Source organism: Eleginops maclovinus, chromosome 14 (assembly GCF_036324505.1).
Source record: "Eleginops maclovinus isolate JMC-PN-2008 ecotype Puerto Natales chromosome 14, JC_Emac_rtc_rv5, whole genome shotgun sequence".
NCBI classification, from domain to species: Eukaryota; Metazoa; Chordata; class Actinopteri; order Perciformes; family Eleginopidae; genus Eleginops; species Eleginops maclovinus.
Genome location: NC_086362.1, coordinates 6,612,487 through 6,635,063, shown reverse-complemented (window position 1 = coordinate 6,635,063; position 22,577 = coordinate 6,612,487). Strand labels below are relative to the sequence as shown.

The 22,577-nt window shown below is 43.8% G+C and overlaps 2 protein-coding genes across 6 annotated transcripts in view; both read right to left on the bottom strand.

Moving 5' to 3' along the window:
• LOC134875984 (glucosidase 2 subunit beta-like) overlaps positions 1 to 19,601 on the bottom strand; it is a 47,019-nt gene extending 27,418 nt beyond the window's left edge. For all 3 annotated transcript variants that reach the window (XM_063900779.1, XM_063900780.1, XM_063900781.1), the window contains exons 1-10: positions 19,414 to 19,601; positions 18,730 to 18,846; positions 18,444 to 18,539; positions 17,639 to 17,696; positions 17,102 to 17,219; positions 16,858 to 16,975; positions 14,882 to 14,945; positions 12,851 to 12,929; positions 6,251 to 6,337; positions 2,218 to 2,269 (exon numbers count right to left, since the gene is read on the bottom strand). In XM_063900779.1, coding sequence (XP_063756849.1) covers positions 2,218 to 2,269; positions 6,251 to 6,337; positions 12,851 to 12,929; positions 14,882 to 14,945; positions 16,858 to 16,975; positions 17,102 to 17,219; positions 17,639 to 17,696; positions 18,444 to 18,539; positions 18,730 to 18,846; positions 19,414 to 19,513 — 889 coding nt within the window. In that variant the 5' untranslated portion in view covers positions 19,514 to 19,601. The remainder of the gene's footprint in view (positions 1 to 2,217; positions 2,270 to 6,250; positions 6,338 to 12,850; positions 12,930 to 14,881; positions 14,946 to 16,857; positions 16,976 to 17,101; positions 17,220 to 17,638; positions 17,697 to 18,443; positions 18,540 to 18,729; positions 18,847 to 19,413) is intronic.
• Positions 19,602 to 19,872: 271 nt separating this feature from the next.
• Positions 19,873 to 22,417, bottom strand: LOC134875985 (doublesex- and mab-3-related transcription factor A1-like). 3 transcript variants are annotated; one of them, XM_063900784.1, is made up of 4 exons: positions 22,105 to 22,417; positions 21,788 to 21,846; positions 21,082 to 21,668; positions 19,873 to 20,734 (listed from the first exon to the last, which is right to left on the bottom strand). In XM_063900784.1, the coding sequence occupies exons 3-4, from the start codon at positions 21,539 to 21,541 to the stop codon at positions 19,995 to 19,997; spliced, it is 1,200 nt and encodes a 399-aa protein (XP_063756854.1). In that variant the 5' UTR covers positions 21,542 to 21,668; positions 21,788 to 21,846; positions 22,105 to 22,417; the 3' UTR covers positions 19,873 to 19,994. The 3 variants fall into 3 exon arrangements, with proteins under 3 accessions (XP_063756854.1, XP_063756853.1, XP_063756852.1); XM_063900783.1 differs by having other exon boundaries at positions 21,788 to 22,417; XM_063900782.1 differs by having other exon boundaries at positions 21,082 to 22,417.
• Positions 22,418 to 22,577: the final 160 nt, after the last annotated feature.

The window sequence follows — 22,577 nt, the reverse complement described above, 5'->3', positions numbered from 1 at the left end:
ATAAGTCTTCTTCTATTCCTGCAGCTTATATCTGCTGCTGTCTGTGGGTGGTTTTCTCCCAGACTTTGAATCAGCAGCTCCCCTCAGTCAACAAGCCACAGTGATTGTTGGATTTACATATTTCTGAATAAATCATTTTGCATTTGAGCGATAAGCAGCGCTCTGCTGTTTGCTTCTCTTCTTTTTCCCTTCTTCAACACATTCACACAAGCTTCCACGAATTAACCCCAATCATGAGGGACCAAGAGAGGAGAAACTGCTGCTCACAATTAAAGTTTCAGCAAGAGGAGGACCCCGCCAGAGGCCCCTTAAGGGCCCCACTTCCAAATGCGGAGCTGCCGAATGTGGTATTTCTGTGTTGGACCCTGAAGGCAGCATCTCCACGGTTCCCTGCACCACTCTATTCACCTTATCCTTGGCCGGCTCTACGGCACTTCCACATTGCCATATTATGTGTTGTTACTAAACTAAACTAAACAGTTTTAAAGTTTCTTAATCACCTGTTATCAAGTTATATTGGCTTTTCCAGGCAAGAAAATAACACTTTCAATTATCAATATGTGATAACATTGTCCAAACCACTATATATATAATATCAAATATATTTCAGAATTGATTGTTTGGAGCTGTGAGGAGCGGATAGCTTTACAAGAGTGCCCGGTCTGCTTACAAAAACACGTCACCAACGTTTTTATAATTACTCTCACTGCCTGAACAGTAGACACAGGTCCACACTGCAAGTCTATCCATAGGGGTTAAATAATAAATCAGTTTAAATTAGAGAGCCACCAATTTGGCAACAGCTAGCTAGATAACTAACATTTGCTAGCTTGTTAGATGGGTAGCTAAGGTAAGCTAAGTAGATAGATAGCAAATGTTAGCTAGCTTGATCTACAGATTGAAAGATTTGTACACTGACAGAGACATCCTAATTAAGTTGAGTCCCTAGATGTAGTTGTTTTTATAACTGTTTTATACACAGTGTAGCTGTAAATGATCTCAAATAAAATAATTGTTTACAACAGTGCTAGTGCTTTACAGGCAGGGCTACATAAGGTGAATACTGATACTGATAAATGCGACCCGAGGTTGGAGATTAAAGCAAGTAGTCTGACGGATCGAGGAATCTTCTCTGGTTAATGTAATGTGAAACAGCTGTGCTGTAAGCGGGTTTCAACATGTGGGGAATCTTCCTTCCTGAATGCACGCAATGTGAACAGTGTCATGGGTCTTAATATGAGCACTCTTTAATTACATCCTGGCACTAGAGAAGATGCCTCCATTAACGCAGCATGTAGGCCCCACACCCCCACCCGAGAGAGCAGGGCTGGTGTGTTTTGGCTGCAGAGGAAGCGCTGGTCGGGGGGGCATGAATATTCCAAATGACTAATGCTGCACACACTTATTTCTGACATATCTGCTTCCACTGGGAAATAAAACACTTCTGATGCAGGGGACCATCTGTTAAAACACACACACACACACACACACACACACACACACACACACACACACACACACACACACACACACACACACACACACACACACACACACACACACACACACACACACACACACACACACACACACACACACACACACACACACACACACACACACACACACACACACACACACACACACACACACACACACACACACACACACACACACACACACACCTCTCTGTTGGGAGCGTGCTAACAGACAGGCTCTAAACTTCAGTACAAATTGAACACACTCTTTTTAATTCAGTGTGTATGTGTGTGGCATATGTAGATGTGGAGCTGCTGGGTGACAGGGAACACACAAACACACACTTTACGTCGCCATAAATACCTAGCCTGTCTCCTGTAGCAGCTGGATAATGTGCTTGCTGTGTGTGAAGGGGACTAAACTAGCTGCATCACCTTCAAACAAACACACACACAGAACCATGGACACAGGAAAACACACACATTCTCTCATACACAGACAATCTGTTTTGTTATTCACACACAGCTTCTAGGTATTCACAATATATATATGGAAAATGCTGCATGTGCATTTCAAACGATCAGGTTTACATCGGCACATCGGAGCACCTGCCTCATGAAGTAGCTTATGCATCACTACTGCTTTATGTTCGTGTGTGTGTGTGTGTGTGTGTGTGTGTGTGTGTGTGTGTGTGTGTGTGTGTCTGTGTATTGCATTATGTGTATGTGTGTAACTGACCTGTGTCTGCAGCCTTCAGGTGAGGATCCTCAGCATCCACACTGCCTCTGATCTGCAGAGAGAGGAAACACATATACAATGATCACCTGCAGGAGTACAGAGCGTGTGTGTGTGTGTGTGTGTGTGTGTGTGTGTGTGTGTGTGTGTGTGTGTGTGTGTGTGTGTGTGTGTGTGTGTGTGTGTGTGTGTGTGTGTGTGTGTGTGTGTGTGTGTGACAGAGTGATAGTAAGCAGCTCCCAGCACACTCTCTTGATGTTGGATCAGGATAGCTTCCTCAGTGACTTATGAGGCTCTCAGGAGCTTTACACACATGTAATGATGAAGACTAAACGCCTGATGAAGAATACAAGCTTCATTTTCAGTCACAGGGGGAAACAGGCAGCACACACACACACCTTCAGTAGTAAATATGTGGCATATGGTACAATACTGATTTGCTGGAAATCTAAATATTGACATGTATCTGCAGCTGAGTGTGCTTTATTCTGTTGTTGACGCTCGTAGGCATTTTCTGTTATAAAATGTAAAATGAGAACATCTTTCCCACAAGGGTTCCTGTGGCTGAGGTTCACACACACGAGGAGGATATATGATTCAAACATTTTGAAACCACAGGAAGTGAGCGGTGTTTCCACAAGTGAATGAGGCTTCACAAGTGAGAGAAATGTAAAACTTTAAGAAAACTATCGATCCTCAAACTGCTTGACTGGTGCCGCTCTGTGTGCTTTACTCTCGGGAGTCTTTCAGGATTTAGTCTTTTTTGGAACAGTCCCACAGTTTTACAAAACACAAGAGGTCGTTACAAGATCAGATGTGATCCATAGGAAATGGTCAAGACAAGACGGTACAAAAAGATAAGATACAATATGATATACAGTACGATACGTTTCCATACAATACCATAAAGTATCCAGTATCGCACGGTATAATATGTCACAACAGGACAACATTCGATAAGACAGGACACGACACGGTTTCATAGGAAACAACACCTCTAGAACAATGGAAAGCTGAAGAAGTTGTGCAGGTATGTCAGATTTGTTTTTAATACAGGAAAAACCCTCAGCATCTAAACAACAGGCGACAGGAAGTGAACAGGAAGTGCCTCCTCTGTACTGACGGACGGAGAGAGGCAGGAGTAACAGAGGCATTACTCCCTGTGATGTTTCTGAAAAGGAAAGCCTCCAGCAGCAGTTTACAGTAGAAAGCAGCACAGGAAACAGCGTCTGTCTTTGAAGGGAGTACTCTGACGACTTCCACACACAATGGTGCATCATGGGTATTTGTCCACCGAGAGCCCAGGAAGCTTCTAATTAATTGACAAGCAGATATTTCGGAGTTTAATCATCAAACAGACTGCTTTCTGCTCCCCAGCAGCAGCCTCCTCTCTGCAGAGATGGGTCTTTAAACGCAGCGCTAATCAGAATAAATGACGCTCTGCACATCACATCACAGGAGCTGATGTTAACTTATGTAACACTTACAGACTTATATTCATGAAAGCTCCCTCCCTCTGCAGCTTATTTATTCTTAATATTTAATGTGTCACATCTTCACATGATCAGTGTGTGTGTGTGTGTGTGTGTGTCTGTGTGTCCTGCTCCACATTCCTCCTCTCTCACAGAGATGATTAAACTTCAACTGTAGATATAGAGTGTGAGAGTTTCAGTGATGCTAGCTCAGCTCAAAATGCTCATCTTATCAGACAGATCCAGGGATATGTAGAGCCTAATATCTCTCACACCGAGGCCTTCATTTCAAACACCATGCATGCACTTTTCATCTGAATCCTGATGAGTAATAGCATCCAGGAACAGGAAGTGAAAAAGTGGGACATTATTGTTTTTATAACCATTTTAATAACTGCTTTAATTGTTTTATGCTTTAATGTTTTTGTTTTTTTTAAAGGGGCCCTATGAACCTGAAAATAATATGGGAGAGAGACCTGGGATGTTTGATGGATGAAGAGGAGTGAATGAGAGTCATATCTAACAATGGGAAATACATTAGGGAAGCTAAAGGGAAATTTACACAATACAAAATAACACACAGGTATTACTGGACTCCACAAAGGCTCAACAGAGCAGGTATAATAAATAATAACTTGTGTTGGAAATGTCAAAAACGCATAGGTACTCTGCTACACTGTATCTGGGATTGCCCTGTCATTCTGCCTTTCTGGAAAACAGTAGTGGACAACCTGAGCAACTGGCTGGGAAGTGACATACCATTATCTCCCAGATTATGCCTATTAGCGGATAGAAGCCAAATACACAACGTAACAAGCGGAGAATTCTCTGTAATCATGGTAGGGACTACAACGGCTGCTAGGACAATACTTAAACTGTGGAAAACACCCAAACCCCCTGAGCTGAAAGAGTGGATAAACATTATGATAAAGACAGCTTCATATGAACCGGTTCATATGAAGCTCAACAGGTTGAACAATACAAACAAGACCAAGGCGCCAGCCTGGGGCTTGTTCTGGGCTTACATCACACGAGCCTACAGTATGAATACCTCCCTCTGATTGTATCCTGTATCCAGCACTATAATCTATTGTATGGATATGCTCTCCAGCTATGTGACCATCAATATGTCCTCTTTATGAACAGTATCGTTCATACTGTACTTTTATTTTATTTTGGTTTTGCTATGACACTGATACTACATGTAATGCATATGATAAGAAATGTCTCACAATGTAAAATGTTGTACTGTCAAACACCAAAGAAAGAAAGAAAAACTTGAATTACAAAAAAAAAGGGGCTCTATGATGCTCGTGTTCAAGTCGATAGTAGTGTTTCTTGTCTCTACTGTGTCCATGCTTTAATGTTCAAAGACGTCTTTTCTTTCCTCAAACTGCCTGTGCTGCAGCACCTCTTTTCACCCTCTGTCTGAAACCAGAGCCCAGTCTGCTCTGATTGGTTAGCTGGCCGGCTCTGTTGTCATAAGCGTTACATAGAGATGTCACTACGCTCCGGATGTAAACAAAGGAGTCCAATGGAGTCATATAACAGTTATCATGTGCCTGGAATCATGCCAAATAATTGAAATATTCCCTAAAAAGTGACAGTTTTGGTGTAATCTCTAAAAGAGGGCATCTATTCTGACAGCAAACAATAACGCACTAATGTTTGTTTTCCATTCTTGCTTTATATTTCAGTGATGCAGCAGCAGTAAGATAAGCAGGACGGTGAAATCTAATCTGTGTCTGTCTATGGAAATGTTCTTATCTCACAGCGGTTTATATGAGCTGATGAAGGAACTCCGTCCTCCTCCTCTTTATCTGGACAGAGGAAATGAGAGGATGCTATCTGCCGCTCTCCTCGGCTAAGCAGACTTTTTCTTCTTCAGGCTCCAGATGAAAACAGGAGCTTTATGAACCTCAGGCATATTTTATTTGACTCTGAATTAAAACACTCTACAGAGAGAGCTGATCTGTCTCAGAATAAATCTGTACACAGCGAGGATCGAGGACCAGCTGCAGTACATCTCAGTTATTCATCCTTATCTATTAAGGAGGGTTTCTCTCATCTGACATTGATCCTTCACACAGGGAAGAAAACATCCGAGGTGTTCGAAAATAAATGAGAGGGAAGGTGTGAATGTACTCTAGGTGATAAGGTAAGAATTAATGGGAGTTAAGGGTCGAGCCACACAGCTTTTAAAGTCAATTAACAAAATAGTTGCAATCATCAGATACTGTAGGACACTTTGGGCAACAACAACTGCAAGCTGTCCTGAAAACTGAACCACAGCTGTAGTGATGCTTTTGCACTGAGGGAACGGATATTACCATGATCCTGCACAAAGATATGAGAGGGAAGGACTAAAGAACCAATGAAATTATGACCCAACCAACCAATCTTTGGTCAACAGGTCATTTAAACTTGGTAAAACTCTCTGCAACCCTAAATGACAGCCCAACTCCCTCCAATAAAATCAGTCAGATTTCCTCAGTACATCCAGAGCTGATTCATTCAACTGGAGAGAGAAGAGTGTGTTTCAACAAAGAAGGAATGTAGCTCACCTTCACCCTTTCCTCTGTATTAAGGACATCCCACAGAGACTGCTGGAACATGGGCAGGTCCATCTGACGGCCCCCTCCCATCAGAGCCTGGGGGAAGAGGAGGAAGTTTAGTGAATATGTGATAAAGCAACAGGTGAAGTTACAGCATGCAACACAGTAGTGGGACTTAACAAAATTCCAAAAATAATTCATTTAAAACTTAATGTTAGATGTATGACATTTTTAAGTCGAGGGGTGAAATGCACGATCCGGTTGACGGAAAATATTTTCATAAAACATCCGGAGCTGTTGCCTCGGAGGCTCAGGCCTGATGACACCACTGCTCTCACCTTATGTTAGTAACCAGAAAGCTTTTAAACTCCACATGTTGAACCTGCAGGCTGTCTTTCATTTGACCAACTGTTAACTTGCACTGTAAATATTTGTGGAAATCTAAATGTGCGAAGTATCCCAAAAGTATTCATATCATTTGACATGTTTTTGTTAACATGTACTTTTTTCGTATCATCTGAACACAGAAAATAGGTTTGACTCCATCTTTAGTTTTTCTGTAATGCTGCGATGAATGAATCACTGTGTGTGTTTACATGAACGCCTGAAGCTTCTCTTCATCAGCCTGAAACACACTCATCTTCTTCTTCACGTACATGTAATGCAGGTACAGCCTCATAAAAACTGCCTTACATAACTGATGATAAGCTCATCTGAAAAACCCCTGTCGAAATAGAAGGGAACCTGACAGTGAGTGTGTGAGTGATGTGAAGTGGGTGGAGGGAGCAGTCAGTGTGGTCCTGCTGCTCTGTGGAGGGGAAGGTGGTGCAGCTCGGAGTGTATTCATGTGAAACAGAGTCCGCTGGAAGCCATTTAGTCAGCGCTGTATCTCAGCAGGCTGACCTTTAAACTCTATGCACAGTGAAGCTAAGCTAACAGACACATGCTGCTAAGCTAACAGACACACGCTGCTCTGCAGGAGGAGAATCAGATCCTCTTAGCTGACTCAGCACTTCACTGCCACAGGAAGTGTGTTTGGGTGACACAGCACTCAGACTTTATCATTTATCAATGGTACCCGCTCCACCTCCAACTTTAAACAGACGTTATATGAATGTCGTCTTGTAGGTAAATATAGCATCCATCACTTCAGTGCAGTAATTATTCTGGAGGATGATAGAAAGAGTAATTCCTCACAGAGAGAGTACATATTAAATTACACATCTAAATTCTGTGTTATCGTATTTTATATTCCCAGCAGCTTGTCACACACAATAACCTCTACCGGTAAAATAGTTCCTGTACAGTAAGTAACATTTACTACCTACTAGCAACTGAGTCTGCCCACAGCCCCTAAAGACTGATTATAAGACTAATACATTCTCCTAACTAAATGATGAATACAGACCTAACAGAACAGTTTAAAAGCATTTCAAAGTAGAGTCACTTCATTTATCCTGTTCAGAATTTGTATTTCGGTATTATTAGCAATCTAGTACATGATTGTAGTCTTATACCTTGTGATGTTTGTGTGCTTTGGAACCACTGCTGGATTTCCAAGGCCTAAAAAACACTGTGACATCCCCAGAACAAGATGACCCAGCTGTCAAAAAAGTGTAAAAGTAAAAAGGGCATGATATAGTGTTGTGTCATTTCTGTGACAATATAAAGAGATTTTATTGGGGATTTTCTTGCACTTGAAATCAAACTCTCCTGTCCCCGGACTTTTTCTTGAGACATCAGCATGAGAATATCAGAAACAACCCTTTACCCTTCAGATCTACAGTATATGTATCTATCCTGTCCCCATTATCAGCTCTGTCTGCTTTAATGATGTTTGGAGCTGCTAATGAACACCGTTCTTATTTAAGATAAAGCAGAGACAGATCGATATGCAGCGGTGCGTCAGTCTATATTCTCCTCAGCAGAGGAACATTTCAGAAAGGCCACCGCGCAGGGATGGGGGGGTCGGGGGGCTTATCACGCAGCTAAATGTCAATGTAATTATGAGCGTCTGTAGATAGTGAGGGGAGCACATCCTGCAGCACAACACATATTTCATTAATAAATGTCACTCTGCAGAGCGCCCAGACGGCGACAACAACACCGATACTACTGAACAGAGAGATGTTATACAGAACTATATAATAACTATATATAATTATATCCAACAAACACTATTTATTATATGCAGGAAGTGATCAGGACTCAGTGTGAGGGTAACCTCTACACCACACATTGACCTCAAGTTAGGAAAAATTACATTTTGGAACGGAAACAAAGCCTGCTAATGGGGAGTAGCATTAGCATGGCTAAGGTTCATGTTACTCTGCTGATAAACAAGCTGTATTTGTGTATGAGAACAATAAAAACCAAGAAAAGACTCAACAAAATGTAAGAAATATGCATATAGAACATCTCCCTGTAGGGTCTCTGCATCAGCTGCAGAGCTCTGTTCTCTGTACCTCTGGAGAACTTTTCTGACCGAGGAACCAAATAATGTACTGCAGGGGGAGACGTCTCTGCATGTATCCATCCCTGTCTTCTGAGGACAGAAGGGAGGAGACTAGAGAAGGCGTGCTGCTGAGGACACTAAGCTTTGCAACGTTTGGAAATGGCACAAGGCTTTCCTGCATGGTTGATTTGAAATGTCTGCTGTAGTAACCTGCCTATCACAAGCTTTAATCACCCACAGGTCAGCACAGACAGAAAGGAGGAAGCAAGGAAACATCCAGGGATTGTCATTCTTCCACAGAGGCAGTTATATTTCAGATTTGGAAACCGTCTCTCCCCTCTGAATCTGGTGCTAGACAGGAAGCAGGAAGCCATCTGCGAGCCTCATCCTCTCCTCCTCTCTCAGGATGAGTCTGAGCCAGTGAATGTCGGCGGGATAAAGTGAAGCCGACGGACAGGAGGAGCTTTCTGTTTTCCTGTTGCCCCGCTCGCAGACCGATCTGTGGCACTGTCAGTGGCCGAGATGATGATGATGAGGAGGGGGCCTTTCTGAGGCCTCTGAGAGCTTTTTTATTGAAGGCCACCATCACCATGGAAACACATACCGTGGCAGCAGAGGACATGAGGTTTTCTGCATAACATGTCAGGTCAGGAGAGCACTGGGTAGCTGATACTCTGAAATACACCTGAACTCTGACATGCATCTGCAGACAGAGGCAGTAAATAATCACATTACAGAGTTTTGTTTTTGTATAAAACACACTAGTTGCTCCCACCAGTAACCACTGATGTCTCCAAATGAAGCAGCCTGAATCTACAGGATTACAACTTTAATACTGCAACTCTAACTTTAACTAGCACCCGCACCAACTCAAGAAACGCATGTACACGAAATAAGCCGATTATTCACTTTCTGTCAAAATAATAATCCCTTAAAATGTTCCAGAGTCATCCGGGTGCGTGTAGAGGCTGCCTTGCTGCAGCAGCAGATCTGTGATCAGTCTCAGAGGAGGTTACTCTCCTTGCAGTGTTCCTGTTCTTAAAGCTGCTTTAGAACATCAAGAGTATTTGTGCAGTGGTTACAGCTGATAAGAACACACACACACAGTCTGGAGCTGCTTTAAGGATGATTGTCAGAGCGGCTTGTCGAACAGCAGCGCTGCAGTCAGAGCTACAAACATTCTGTTTTCACACATCTCTGTTTTATACTTTATATTACAGAGTGACAGACTGCTCTTCAGATCAGACCTCTGTCAGCTGTGGCTGCAGTAGATCAGATGAAGCCTCTTCACTTCTCCTCCTCTGACCTCCCACTGCCTCCATTACAGCTTGTCCAATCACAGCTACCAAGGAGAGAGGAGAGCGGAGGGGAGAGGAGAGGAGAGAAGAGTAGAGTAGAGTAGAGGAGAGGAGAGGGGAGGAGAGGAGGGTCAGGTGTGCAGCCTGAAAGAAATGAAGTCGTTCGAATCATTGGCTCTGCCTCCCCTATTAAAGAACCATGACACACTGAAGAGATTCTCATAAGAGTCTCCACCTCATACCTCCAATCCGTCTACCTTCACCTACACCTCCGTCCTCCACCTCCTGCTGCCGGCAGAACAATTATGCTTTTGAGAGGAAGGGGATGCATGCTGCTGGGGGAGATAGGTGCAGCCACTACTATGATGGTGTTGGAATACAGAGAGGGATATTGTTCCATCCAAATGAGATGTTACAGTGTGCGCTGAGCATGCAACACAATGGCCTACATCCACACCGTCTTAGCTTCAGTGAGAATCAGACGAGCTCCGCACATAGCAAACCCCTGGGTTACTCTCGGTGATGTCAGAGCATGCACTGCTCCAAATACTCAGAGAGGACCCTAAACTTTGCTCAGAACACACACATTGTTCGAGGAGCACTGCAAGACAAACGCAGGGAGAGGGTACTCTAATTTCTGCAGGAGGAATCTGTCAGCCCAGCCCTGGGAAACAGAGAGTAATGACCTGTGAATGTGACTTTCTGTTTTCCATGAGCTCTGTGAGTAGGCCTGCTGCCCCCTGCTGGAGGCTGCACACATCATCATGATCCCTTCATTTCTTTACAGTAGCAATCTCTGGGGTACGTTTATGTGCGGTGTTGCAGGATAAGCATTTAAAGCATGCACCCTGATTCAATATAACTATAACTAACTGGCTCATCGTTCCAGAGCTGTTTACTGTAATTTCAATCAGTTTAAAGAGCACAAAGAAATAAGTGGAACATGCAAACATGGAGAAGTTCACGTCAGGTTCTGTGGTCGAAGCTGCAGAACAGCTGCTGTATCACAGTTGGAATGAGGCGGCTTTATAAACCACTCAGCAATAAATCAAACTCTGGAATAGGCCCTAGTTGCACATCACACACACAGTTTACAGCAGGGAATAAAACAGCAGTGTGTAGAGGTACAGCAGTCTGAATAAAAGCAGAAACATCCGCGATACAAAAGATGCTATTATAAGGTAAGGTCTGTGTTCTTTTGTCCGTGCAGCACTTCCTCTAATATACCGTCTCCGTCTCGTGTTACCAACAAAAAGCTGCTCTTCTATACCTAAAGCTCCATGGAATACACAATAGTATTACAGTGCAAGATTTCTTAATGAACCTGATGTTTTTTTATCCATACTTTTAAAGAAAAAAATGATTCATCCTGCAATAATAACATATTCCATACTCAGTGCAATCAGGGAACCTCCATAGCCAGAGTCCACTGGGTCACACACCAGAGCTGCATAGAAAGTACAGATCTGTGCAGATTTAGTGTGAGTATTACAATGATGTGCTTCCTGCAGGAGTATCCCATAATGACAGAACACACGATAAGCCTGAGAGAGCAATTCCTCCTTTCATCATCAAATCCTCTCTGTTCCTGAATTATCTGCACCACTGAAGAGGAAACCACCCTCAGAGCGGAGGCAGAAGCTTCTGAAGAGGACGGAAACAGAAAGGAGGGACTGAAAATGACACAAAGTGAAGAAGCATGCAAAAATGCATCCCTGAGTGTGCAATCAAAGTCTGCAGACATTAGAACTGATGAGGAAATAACTTTTTCCTTCCTGTGTGCTCAAAATGCCCTCCGTCCTGATGACGCAACTCCCTGTTCCTTCTTCCTGGGACTTCCTGTCTAATTTCCCCGCTTGATGGCGAATACATCCATGGTCACTGCCGAAACCCTACCAGAAACCTGATTTGTCCTGCGCATGTTCGAAAAATTCAGCTACTTCCCATGATGTTGTCTGAAGTATGTGAAAGTGATGGGCAGGATTTCAATAAAATAATGCTATCTTTGGTTTGACTAAATTAAAGGGATTTCAATTCATCTTTCCCCAACTAATATGTGTATTTAAGATAAAACACACACAAATAGAAATCCATGATATCAGGGCACGATTTTTTTTAAATAAGAACTTGAGAACAAAGCACCCATCCATGTTCATATGTTGAAACTGCCACATTTGAGGGCATCATAAACACAACAAAAAGGGATAAAAGGTGGACAGATATTCGTACATTTTAAAAGGGGTTTTTTTTATCTTGCAAAATGTTGTTGATGTTATGAAAGAGTCCAATAAATATGGGAGACATTCTGGAAAATGTGATACAGTATAAAATCTAATTATTATTTCATAATCTAGCTTCTTTTTTTTTTAAACTATGTTTAATAAACAAAACAAACCTAAGCAGGACAACACAGTCAACAGAGCCTCTCATACTAGTCCGGCAAACAACAGGTGGACTATATAGCGATAAACCACACCCATGGGGGCAATTACTAGAACTGATAATTGAATACACCGATGCAATCCAAACAATTATTATTAATAATAATAATAACAATAATAACAATAACAATAATAAACTCAGGTATCATTAGCATGTTGGCTCCTACACCATATCTTGTATTTTTACAATTGACTAAAAAGAAAAAACAACCTTTATTGACAATAATGAGATAATAATTAACACAGTCTCATTCCTTGAGAGGACATCTTCTCCAAAAGAGGTCATGCAGCAAACCGAGGCATTTAGAAGAATAAAGGTTTATCTGATTTACTGCATGGGATTTAAACCTTGCTCAGGAGGTCAGACAGGACCTTCACTATCCCCCAGGAGAGCAGTGTAAAGTGAAAAACTCACCACAGCCTCTTCCTCAGAGAGGAGCAGCTCCTCTTCCTGCACGAGGACCAGCTTCTCCTGTAGCTCCTCCACCGACAGACTGACACGCACAACAGCAGGTTAGTTCATGAAGAGGAATGTGTTTTTCCACAAACAGTAATGACTTTAGTCTAATGAAAGCCATCTGAAAACATACGAGTTGAGATGAGCTGAATGAAATGTTGATTGCATATTAGCATCCTCACAGTTTAAAGCACATTGTGAAACAGGCTCGAGGTAAAACACTCTAATTGGTCTATAAAATACTACAACACAATATACGTAATAGGCTAAGGGGCGGGACATCTCTAAGCGGTTGACCAATCACAACAGAGCCAGCCAGCTAACCAATCAGAGCAGACTGGGCTCTGGTTTCAGACGGAGGGTGAACAGAGGTGCTGCAGCACAGACAGCATGACAAAAAATAAAGAGCTTTTTGAACATTAAAGCATGTAAACATGTCACAGTAGAGGCAGAAGATACTAACATCGACCAGAACATGAGCATTATATGTTCTCTCAGTAAAAAAAGTCACATTATTTCCACCCAAGGATCCTGATGGATGGTTAATGTAGTTCTTTGAGGTGTTTTAATGGCAAATATGCAGATTTTATTTAATAAGCCACAGCTAATTCCATAAAACCTCCTTCAGGGCAGCTAATAATAGACAACAGTGCATTACCATAAAGGTATATTCATATACAGAATAATTTCTCAGTGCGAGGGAAATATTATCTTATCACATGAGGGAAACTGTCAAGCTTAGGCAGGAAGGTGTAAATATTAAGGAGTAAGAAAAAACATTTCAAATAAAACAGGAAACTATAAAGACACATCTAAAATCAGGACAGAAAGTCCGTTGCCCAAGCTGTGCTCCATCCCTCCTCTCTCTGTGCTCCTAAACAAACTCATGAGTATCTGTGCTGTATGCAAAGCCATTGTTTCATCGTCAGAGAGCGTGTTTAAATAAAGCTTGTTATGTGTATCATTGGTTGCCTCCATGATGAAGAGTCCCCCTTTGACTTAGCATGCACGCTGCAGGAGCTGCACACTTTGTATCAGATCGCTGACTCTTTATCTCCTGGATCTGTCTCTAATGACTCTCACCTAAACACCCCCACCCCCTTCATCCACTCCACTGAAATGCTAATTATCGTTAAAGCAGATTCACAGATAATTGTTCTGTCGTTTATTCAGGGAAATCATCTAATTTTGTGGCTGTTTAGCTAATGATAACTGCTTCACGACATAACATTTTTAATCCACAAAAAGGAAAGTCAGGAGCTAACATGCTGCAGAATATTATTTTTAAACAAATGAAAGTATTATTGTATTTTACAACCTGCTCCTGATAGTGTGTGTTATCAGGCAATAAGTCAGTCTGTACCATCAGTCTGGTCACACACACACACACACACACACACACACACACATTAAGCATGATGATTCCTCCCAAAGGCCCAAATGAGGGGGGTGTGTGTGTGTGTGTGTGTGTGTGTGTGTGTGTGTGTGTGTGTCCTAATGGAGATGCAGTCAGAGCCACTGTAGGTGTGCATTACTGCTCCATGATCTGTGTACTGTTTTCCCATCGCTCTGCAGCCTCCCATAAACGTACAGTATATACTGTAAAAATGATTAGCAAACTTAGATCGTCTCCGTTTCTTTTACGTTGTGTATTAACGATAAAAAACAATCTCTCCGAGGTGTCTTACACATAAGTTAGCATATCTGTGTCTCATGTTCAGGTTCATATTAGTATTTTTCCTCACACTGCCTGTGCTGCAGCACCACTTTTCACCCTTTGTCTGAAACCAGAGCCCAGTCTGCTCTGATTGGTTAGCTGGCCGGATCTGTTGCGATGAGTTAAGCGCTAAGAGATGTCCTGCCCTTTAGCCTATTACACACAATGTGGTTGAGGGCAAGCCAATAGGAGCACAAGTCTTTCATAGTGACTCATCTAAAACACTAAAAGTCTCCATGTTTATTAACAGTTTAACACCTGCATGTCTTTACCTGCCATCGTTGTTGCTGTCCAGCAACCTGAAGGTGCTTTCTGAGCTGTTCTGACGTCGGACCCCTGCAACAGGAACACATCTGAGTTAGTGTTAGCAGCAGTTATAACTCCTGCACAAAGATCTGTCTCTGAATGCTCACTGAAAGGAGGGATGGAGCAAAGGACAGGGCTGCAGATGGATTTAGGAAGTATCTAATGGTGGGTGGGGGGGGGGGGGGGGGGTCTGTGTAATCAGCAGTGAGTTGGTCCTGCTGAGCAGCATTTCGCCCTTGCAGGAGTAAAATCCCTTCAGAGTCCAATATGCAATCAGGAGGCTTTGTGCTGCAGTGGCTGCTCACACAGTGATCCCCCCCCCCCGCCCCGCCCTTACCTAAAGAACATGTGACCCGGCTGATTGACTCTGTGAATGGAGATGAAGTTCTCTTGTGTGTGCCCCCCCCTCCCTCACTGTATGAAGGGGCAAACTGATTGGCCCTGCAGTCTGGGGAAAAGCACTCTACATAATGCTAATTGCACATCCGCCGCAATTAGCTCTCTGTGCTAATTACAGAAAAGCTAATTGTGGAATTAGCATTTCTCCTTCCCGTGGTACAGCACTGCGCATGTGCTGAGTGTGTGCAGCCGGGAATCCATATTTATAAAGCTGTGCTGGTTTATATTGACTTTAAGAAGATGCACATGTCCGCACACACTGGTGGCTCTGCTGCGTCGCATCTATTCCCAGACTAACGCTCCACATTCTGCATCCATCTTCCTCCTCCTTCGCACAACTGCATGAAGTGGGGGTGTGTAGGATAACCGAGGAGACAGAAAGGAGGCCATGTTTTCTAATGGACTCCATCACTCATGCACCATGCTGCAGCACACAGTAACATAAAGAGGAGAGAGAAAGAAAGAGCCCCTGTGTCACTGCGAGGCTAACAGGAAACACTTTAGAGGAGAGGAGTTACATGGAGACAGGAAGTTACCTCTCTCAGCATGTGTAGATCAGACACTCCACAAAGTGTTTTAACCTCAGCTAAAGCGGATACAATTCTTCTTACTTAATCAGTGTAAGCGTCTGTTGTTTCGGGTTTTATAGTTCAGAATCAGAACGGTCTTTAAACTGCAGCATGGACAATTTAACAACGGGATGCAGGGCCCCTGGTGGCCGAGGCCGGGTACTTTAACATGCCCTGCGCATCTCTCCTGCATTTTAGAACTTACAACAAATAAAAATCCTTAATGAAAGGAAAAAAAGATGGAAGAATAGATGTTATAGCTTCTGTTTTTCTGAGAGAAGTGATCTTCTCTACCAAGTACATGCTATTGCTAACAATGCTAATAATGAGTATATGACAAATCATGTCTTCAATAATGAGGGTTGGAAAACAGACCAAATATGGAAGTCATTTTGAGGAAGTATGCCCATATATGTCATAACTTTTAAATGATTTGTTTTGATCACCCACTAGAAATGTGTTTAGCTATTTAGATAGTAGAGGTCTTCAGTAATGGTGCATTTAACCCAGCTGCTCTCAAGGAGGGATAATGAGCAGAAGCAGGAGAACCAGGTCACCTGATTTCATAGGAACGTCAGGAAATCAAGAGACAGACAAACATGAGCAGCTCTGAAGATTGAACGGGAGAGGGACAAATGTGAAATAATACCATCATGTCAGATAAACATCATGAGGAGGCACAGACCTCCATCTGAACCCAACGCTGACTGAGGGTTTAAAGAAGGGTAAAGTCACATGATCAGAGTCTGTTATTCAGGCTATGATTTTAAATCCTGATAAAGATGGCGCTGCTGGCCTACTGAACTCACATCTGTCCGAACACTAACATCTTTCAGTGGGAGTGGAGGAGGTGATGGAGTGATAGGCGAGGAGGTGAGAGGAGAGGAAGGAGGACTCCTCTCTGTCTGCATGCGTTTCAGGGTTTAATCTCCAGGGGGGCGGAGCTTTAATGGCTGAGGGCGGGGGGGACTTACTGGTGTGTCCTGCCTCCAGAGCCTTCAGGTTCTGCTCCGCCTCCTGCTTCCTCCTCCTGTGCTCCTCCAGTTTGATCTGCAGGTCTTCCGCCACCTGCTGCAGCTCCCTCAGCTGCGCCTGCGCACGCACACACACACACACACACACACACACACACATTATAAATTAATTAATTAAATGAAAGTGGGGTAAGACAGGTGATTCAAGATGGCCGTGCTGTTTCCTGCAGCAGCCTCAGGGTACCTGTTTCTCCCTCCACAGCAGGACCCCCTCCTCGATGAGCTGCTGCTTCAGCTGCAGTCCCTCGTCCAGCGTCCTCATCTGGCCCTCCACGTACGCCCGCTCCTTCTGACCCAGATTCCTGCAGGAGGGAAGTTAAGACATAATAACTGAGACACACAGCCCATCACTCCTGTATTTATTCACACATGTATGCAGTGTGTCCTACATAATGCATATATATTATACCCATGTATTGAAGGGTGTAATGAGGTCTGTCTGCAGGGAATACTCTGGATATTGTGACGCATTACATTACATGGTATAAATCATGGGGACAGTACGCCTTCTGGTGGCGATGAAACATAATTACAAGTGAACTAAAGTCAATGATTACAATACATTACATTTTTGTTTAGATCATGCTTGTCTCCAAAGTGACTTAGAATAAAGTGCATGCATGAAGAGTAATGATAGATTTCCAGTAAAAACAAAACGAATTATTGTTTTTTTATTAATTGTGTATATCCTGTGTGGAGGTGGTGGTTGTGATCCACTGACCAGCAGGAGTTCTGGCAGCGAGCGTGGCTGTTGTATTCATCTGAAGCATCACAGCAGTCTGCACAGACACACACACAGGGCATTTAATATCGTTTAATATCAACACATTATTATCTGCAGTGATTACTGTCCTCTCAGGTTAATGTAGAGCTGCATCAACTAGTCAATCTACAGAAAAATGATTGATGACTATTTTAATAATCATGCAACAACATCAGAAAAGTCAGTTTCTATTCCCTCTAACCTGGAGATTCTCTGTTTTATATTAAAGTGAAAAACTGGGATAGACATTCTGCATTATTTTACAAATAGAAATGTAAAGCGTGGTTCTCTCTAAATTGGAGATGTGTTGCTTTTCTTTGTCTTTCAGTAAAGTGATTATCTTTAGACATTCAAACACATCACCTTTGACTCAGACACTGGGATGCACATCTTCACCATATTCTGACAATTTATAGAACAAATAGTAAGTAGATTAATCTAGACAACAATCAGCAGATTAATGGATGATGAACATGAGTATTGGTTGCAGAAGAATACAGGAGGGAGGGAGAAATATTGTATGGCTGCTCTTTGTTTCCTCCACAGGTTGCATAAAGTCTGCTGAAGGTGCTGCAGACAGACAGAGCAGCTGCAGGATGGAGGACATCAGCCCTTTACAACAGCTGTTCTGCATGAATAAGATTGATTTGTTTAAGTATTAATCTGTTGTGTTCCTCTCAAAACACTGCAGCAGGAACACTGACGGCCTCCCTTAAGCCTGAGTGAAGTTTGTTATAATTTCGTCAGACAATAGAAGCCTCACCACAGATGCCATCGTTGACTCGTGATGATGGGATGTAGTGCGGGCGGAAACCCAGGTTGGTGCAGTAAAAGCGTCCCCGCGGACAGGCAGAAGTTCCTGCAGGGAGCAGAGGATCACTGCGTCACTAACACACCATCAGAACAGATGCATTAGTGGCCGCTGCATTGACAGTGCGAAACAATACAACTGTGTATGTGTGTATGTGTGTGTGTGTGTGTGTGTGTGTGTGTGTGTGTGTGTGTGTGTGTGTGTGTGTGTGTGTGTGTGTGTGTGTGTGTGTTGTGACCTGGCTCGTCGGAGCCGTCCTCACAGTCGCAGTAGTCGTCGTTGACCTGCTCGAACGGGATCACTCGGGAGCCATCGATGCACAGGAAGGACCTTCGCTCCCTGTAGAAACGCTTATCTTTCACACAATCACAAGACAAAATACATGAGCTGCAGCTGGAAATGTAAGTGTCCATATTCTGCTTGTTCCCTTTCTGGAGTGTGTTCTATAGGTTTTTGTAAAGGCTAGAATCCCTGTGTTCCCTCCAGAGTGAGTTTCTCTGCCACACTCCCTGCCTGAAACGCTTACATTGGCCTCCTTTGTATTGTTCCTGAACTACCTAGTGACATCACTATGGAACAATCGCGCTTCTATTACTAAATGTACATTAAACACTAATATTTGCCTGAACATGAGCAGAATGTTCTTCTCCTGTATAAAAACACAAGTCTATAATGATTGATACCAAAAAAGCTATGTGCAACAATGACATGTTCTTCCAGATGCAAAGGTTTAATTGTCATATATACTGAAGACATAAAGACATATTCAAGGAAAATGGTGCAATAAAACAGGGCCAATATAATAATAATAAATGATGTTCTTCATGCTCTCAGGTGACCCGGGAACAGGTGAGCTAGAAACAGGAGGACAGCCTCTGGTATCACTCTGGGTTAACTGTCAGGTAACACTCAGGTAACTCACAGGAGGAGGAGATGCCTCTGAGTTTCCGGGAGGATGCAGAGCCGCTGAGGCACGCGGCGGTGATGAAGAGGAGGAGGGAGCAGCTGAAGAGCAGCTTCATGTCCGGAGACTGACCCGCTCAATGCACATTCAAACACACCAGAGAGGACATGTTTGCACTTCCTCAAACATGCGGTCATGTGACGCCTCTTAACGTTCCTATTAGCTCTCATTCGAGCTGCATGTGACTCCATTGACCAATCACAGGGCAGTATGATGATCACCTGACTGTTTCAGACTTTTTCGACCTTGTAAAGACAAACGATGTAATGATGTGTGTGTGTTTAAGAACTGAGAACTTTATTTTACTGATCACATTGTGTATTTGACTAATAAGTCAAGTTAAAACGCTAACATTTGAACAGGTTCAACGGGATTTTTTTAATGTTATTGTCAGAAAATAATGAAGAAAAGCAGAAACATGTTTGAAAGCTTTATTAAAAATAAACAATATTTACAGCATAAAAGTATGGCTTTTGTTTGAGGCACTTTAATGTGAAATCAGTCGACATTAATCAAATGTTCTAAAATGAACAAAACAATCATTTGTCGGAGCTGAGTCTGCTGTAGAGCCCCGGGCTGCACCGAGACTCCTTCTGAAGGGAAGACAGGTCCCGGATCATGCCCGGAAAGGAGTAGGAGTCCAGGGGGGGCCGCAGGGGGAACATAGGCATCAGTCCAGAGCTCATATACGGGGACATAAAGCCGCTTGCGGAGGAGTAGGCCAGCCGGAGGGGGCTGACCCCGAAGCGAGGGCTGATCCCGAACACACCCTCCCCTCCTGCGGCCGTGGGGTGCATGTGCAGCGGGGAGAAAGCAGATCGGCTCCCCAGAGCTCCGCAGGGGAGCTTACCAACAGAGGAGCCCTCGGAGTCCAGATGGTTGTCCTTGGAGCTCAGCACCAGCTCTATGGACCGGACCAGGTCTCCTTTACAGGTACGTACCATGGACTCAAGGGTGTCGCGCCGCTGCTGGGGGAAGATCTTGGCCATGATGTCAGTGGGGTCTCGCTCCAGACCCTGGAAGTCCCTGGGCTTCTCCGATTCACTTCCTGACTCCGGATCCGAGGAGGAGGGGGTGCTTTGCGGACTGTCCGCACGCTCTGAGCGTTGCTCACACACAGGGGAGGGGCTGCTGCTCTCTCCGGTCACTGAGGTGCTGCTGTCCCTGTTTGGACACACCGCTGTCCTCTCAGTTGGGGAGGGCAGCCTCGTGCAGTGAGGGGCAAACAGGGGCCGAGCCAGGAACCCGCTGTACAGGCTGAACCGGCTCAGTGCATCATCTGAAAGGAGAGGAGCCGATTAAGAATCACATGTCCAACGATCTGTGCGTGAAACCAAATGCAAGGTTATTTGTGCGAATAGCTGTTTCAAAGTAAAACCGACTGCCTAAAGTTATCTGTACGTCAAGTACTTTAACATTCAAATAATGTGTGCCAAAATTACGTGTGCATAATGTTATTCCAAATCAAATCAATTGTCCAAAGTTCTGTGCGCAAAGGTCAGACTACACGACATGCTTATATTTTAGGGTAACTTGAATCTTAAAGCTACTAATAAACCTGATATGGTACACAATATAACTGTGAATTACGTTTATATTAAGAACATGGTCACACTTTTCACTCACCATCTTTGTGGCTCTCTTCTCCAAACACACTGAACCTGTGCAGAGCGCTGCTAGAGGCTTCTGGGGTCGGCGGAGGGCACCCACTCTCCCCGGCAGAGATCCCGGGGCCCCCGGGGAACATGATCCGGAGCTCCCGCGCCTCGCTCTCCTCCTGGGCCTGCTGCCTTCTCAGGGCCACCTGCGCGGCCATCACGCGCTGCCGCTCCGCTATCAGCGTGCACTTTGCGCACACGCAGTCCCTCCAGCGGCAGAAGCGCTTGTGGCCCTTCAGTGCAGACACCACGCCGTGGTTCCTGCACCTGGCACACTTCGGGGTGCGGGGGTAGCCCCTCTCAAGAACGGGGTTACAGGCCCGCAGGAAGAGAGGAGGGGGCCGCAGAAGGGCTGGGGGAACCTGCATTCCTCCGAGAGGGGAGGCGCTGTGCCCGGCCAGGCCGAGTTGGGTGATCCTGCCTTCCATTACGCACTGAGAGGTAAAGTCCTGTTATGCTCCTCTGAGGGACTGATGCCAGGAGGCCCTACAGCAGCTCCTTATAGGTGGTGCTCCTCCATGGAACTCAACACCGACACTCCCCTTTCTCCAGCCTCTGAACATCAGCATGTTTATTTGTATGCGGTTGAATGGTGCTTTAATCTGAGCATACACACAGCTGCCATTCAGAACAACACTTAAAGTGATATGTAAGGAAAAAACACTCAGACTTACATTAAAGTGTTTGATGCTTTAAGATATGTTTTACATGTTTAATCTGCAGGAACCTGTTGCTTTAGGAAGAAGGAAGACTAAGATTATTCACATAAATCATACATTTATTGCATCTTCCCTGCTTTGCAATGAATTTATGATTAAACACATTATGTTTTTTATTATCAATTTGAAAGTATAAATCTAGTTTGTATGCATGTGGCCTCAGGTCAGCTTCCTACAATGCGCTCTCCTGCTGAGCCGAGAATATCCTCTGTTAGTAATGTGTTAACACAACAATGGCCCTGACAGCAGCAGAGCAACAGGTAATTACCTACCTGGTTATGCTGCTCTACAAATTAGCTCCACAAAGGACCCATCTGTCAACACACACTAATCACAGCTTGTCACATGTTTCATTCACTGCTGTGCATTCACAGTTATCCAGTTACATGCAGCAGATTGTCTTACTGTCATTACCCAGAACAACTACGGGAGCAGAAACACAGAGTAACCGGGAGGAGGGGGGTTATATAAACAATCACTGTCTCCTATTTATACTCCAATAGAGTGTGCAAAAAGACAGTAAAGTGTTGTATTACCTTAAGAAAGACTTCCCACCTCACTACATTACAACCATGCAATGCAGAGTGTGTGATCTGAGCATGCAGATATAGAGAGGGTTGTGCTGATGGGCATTCATATCATTCGTCGCAGGATTATAAACAAATGCAGCGTTATCATGTCATCACTATGCACAGGAATTCAAAGTTGGCACATGAAGCTACCCTACCCTGGTGAGCAGTGTGTT

Coding starts and splice junctions, on each gene's coding strand:
- LOC134875985 (XM_063900782.1), bottom strand. CDS start 21,541: ATGGAAGGCAGGATCACCCAACTCGGCCTGGCCGGGCACAGCGCCTCC. Junction 20,735..21,081: donor AGAAGAGAGCCACAAAGATG/GTGAGTGAAAAG, acceptor CTCTCCTTTCAG/ATGATGCACTGAGCCGGTTC.